The sequence below is a fragment of the Equus asinus genome, chromosome 22 (assembly GCF_041296235.1).
Source record: "Equus asinus isolate D_3611 breed Donkey chromosome 22, EquAss-T2T_v2, whole genome shotgun sequence".
NCBI classification, from domain to species: domain Eukaryota; kingdom Metazoa; phylum Chordata; class Mammalia; order Perissodactyla; family Equidae; genus Equus; species Equus asinus.
In genome coordinates, this window is record NC_091811.1 from 56,879,367 (window position 1) to 56,882,665 (window position 3,299).

Genomic DNA, 3,299 nt, shown 5'->3' on the forward strand with positions numbered 1-3,299 from the left:
GTGAAAGTGTCTTAACCACTAGACCACCAAGCCTATAGGTTGCTTAGACCTAAACTGAAGCATTTATCAAATTCACTCTTAATTATGCATTATTTTTTCTCTCCACTAAAATTTGAGATAATTTAGGGCAAGAATCATCCTTTTTCATCACTATATTCCCAACGTCTGTCATAAAGTAAGTAAACCCTGAATGAGTTAATTACACATCAGAAAGTCATTCAATAATTCTAATATTTAACATAAACTTCTATTCATAAATTATTACAAATGAAAGTCAGCGTGAAAATGAAAGTAACCCTACCTGTCCGGATTTTGAGATTAAAGAAAAGTGATTTAAATCCCAGTTCCAAAAACTACAATCTCTGTGACCTTGAACTCATTCTGTTCATTCACCTATAAATTAGGAATAATAATGCTCACTTTCTAAGAGGTTTTTAAAATGAATATTTCATATGATTTGCCTAACACAAAATGGAGTCTGTAGAATACTATCAACAGATGCTATTTCTCTTCTCTGCTTCCCAAAACCCTAAAGTCAGTCTAGACCCACCAATAAAAGCTCAGTTTTCCAGAAATTTGAACTCTCAACAGTTTATCATAGCTTCATGAATTTTACTTGATATATTTTACATTGTCTGTTCTCTATTTATTTTTTAATTTTTGGAAGTATTTAATCTACCTCAGGAAGAATACCTCTAACTAAAAGAAAATTATTGTAGGTACCTCATTAAGTTGTTTGCAGGATTAAATGAGCCGATACAAAGAAAACAATAGATTTGGAATATAGTATTTACTGGAAAAATTTTATTTTACTTTCTACCCCTGTATCTCTTCCTCTGCTCCTCCTCATTAGTATCATAATTATTATTAATAGTAAAAAAATGTTATGTAGGTTTCTAATCTTTTAAAATATTTAAGTAGATATTTATATTTTAGTCCCAACCCCCTGCTGATTGTGGTTATTTAAAATTGAAATACCAAATAGAATCTAAATTTTCCAATAACATTTATTTCTTTTACTTGGTAAGAATGAAAAGTTCAGAAATCCACGTCTATCCTGATACTCTTTTCATCAAACTAAATGCTGTATGCCTCTTCAAAAGCAAACCACTTCTACCCAAAATCATAATCATTAACCCAGATTTTTTCACTTCATCCAAATACAGTTAAACAAATCTGAAGCAACATTCAGCTTTATCAGATTGATTGAGTTCAATGTTTGGGAAATTTTAATAAGGAAAGGGAAAATATATAACTGTAATGAGAGTTTTCAGAGAGTATGAAGAAGAGAAAGCATTGACAAGAACTTTATTCTTCCAACGCTAATAATACTTTCATTTACCAGAGAAAAACATAACCTTTTTGACAGTGTCCTTAAAGGCTTGCTTCACTTGCTGGTTCCGCAGTGTGTATATGAATGGATTCATCATAGGAGCGACAGAAGTATTCAGAATAGCTACTCCTTTCGTCAATGATGCCTTTTCTTTGGCTGAAGGGTTGGCATACATGAATATGCAGCTCCCATAAGAGATGGAAATGACAATCATGTGAGAGGAGCAGGTAGAAAACGCCTTTTTTCTCTGACTGGCGGAAGGCAGTCTCAGAATTGTCCTAATGATGAACATGTAAGATAGAATTATTAATGCCAGAGTGAAAAGCAGAATCACTATTGCAGAGTAAAAACCAACCACTTCTAGGAGCCATGTGTCTGAGCAGGATAATTGCAAGAGGGGGAAATAGTCACAAGCAAAGTGATCAATGACATTGGAGCTGCAGTAATCTAACTGGAGGAAAAGAATAACTGGTGGGAAGATATTTAAGAATCCTGCCAGCCAAGCACAAAAAACAAGCAATATGCAGACTCTCTTGTTCATGATGGTTGTGTAATGCAGGGGTTTGCAGATGGCTACATAGCGATCGTAGGACATGGCAGTTAGAAGATAAAACTCAGTTATACCCATGAAGATGAAGAAAAACAACTGAGCTGTACAGTTATTGTATGAAATAGTTTTGTCCCTAGTGATAATTGTGCTCAGAAATCTAGGAATGCAAACAGTTGTAAAGGATATTTCTAATAGAGAGAAGTTCCTGAGGAAGAAATACATAGGCGTCTGTAGATGGGAATCCACCAAGGTGAGAGTGATGATGGCCAGATTTCCAGTAACACTTAAAATATATGTGATAATTAAAAAGAGAAAAATCACAACCTGAAGCTCAGGGTCATCTGACAGCCCTAGAAGAATGAATTCTGTGGGTACCGTGTGGTTTTTCATTGCTGATCCTTTCCCCCACTTTAGAACAGAAAATGTACGTTGCCTCTATGGAATATAAAAAGTTAAAACAAGGTTGAGGTTAGAATATAAACTTTTTAAAATATCTGTGATGATGAATAATCTATGAAATTCAAAAACACTTGTTCCCTTCAAAAGCTCTCTCCAATTTCTATTCGACCTTACATTCAAGTAACGACTATTATCTGAAGTTAAATATTGTTCTCTTTTCTTTGAAAATACACTATCACAGGCCTTGAACAAAAAATTTTGTGCCAACATTTAAAGAGAAACTATTTCTTCTAATGTTTCTTTAAAGTTAATTGTATAATTATTCTTTAAAATATTAACTCCTTTTATTAAAAAATATCAAAATACTCTAATTAATTTTTTCCTTTCCTCAATATTATAAAAACCAGTCTGGGTCATGGATAATCTAAACAGAGTTTGAAACTCTGAGAGGTTGTTAAGGTCTCCATCCACATTTTATATTTTGAGGCCCACATAGTTTAGGAAACTTTCACAAAGTTAAACAACTAGGCAACATGGTAATCATCTCACTTTAGAACAAGCATGTTGATGCATGGGAATGTTTTCTCGGCATTCTCTCCTAAATTATTATCTTAAGGGTTTGGCTGATGTTAACACTCTCCCACATTATTTTTTTCCTTTTTTGATAAAAAGGTCAGAAGGACAAGAAAGGTAAGCTTCCACTACTAAAATGAATAATTGCGTAGAAACAGTGTAGTTTACACAGTGCATAATGCTTTTTTTTCCTTAACAATATTACTATAGAAAATAAACAAGTAGGTGGTCAAAATAACCTGTACTGGGAAGCAGATATTCTTTCCAGTAGAGAACGTCTTTTTCATAATCTTGTTTCTGTAACAGAATACTACTTAAACTTAGAAAAAAATAAACCAACAATCCGAGACTTACCTCTGTGTTCCCACTTTGCGATTCCATTAATAGTCTTAATTTTTAACATTGAAAGGCTTATAAATTCACAAACATATGCAAATAACATTT

General features: G+C 33.1%; 1 protein-coding gene across 1 annotated transcript; it reads right to left on the reverse strand.

Moving 5' to 3' along the window:
- Window positions 1-1,334: 1,334 nt before the first annotated feature.
- LOC106822828 (olfactory receptor 6C3-like) lies at window positions 1,335-2,273 on the reverse strand. Its single transcript, XM_014828192.3, has one exon. The coding sequence runs from the start codon at window positions 2,271-2,273 to the stop codon at window positions 1,335-1,337; it is 939 nt and encodes a 312-aa protein (XP_014683678.1).
- Between the last annotated feature and the right edge of the window lie 1,026 nt (window positions 2,274-3,299).

Bases quoted from the DNA above. Each gene is read 5' to 3' on its own strand.
- LOC106822828 (XM_014828192.3), bottom strand. From the start codon at position 2,273: ATGAAAAACCACACGGTACCCACAGAATTCATTCTTCTAGGGCTGTCA.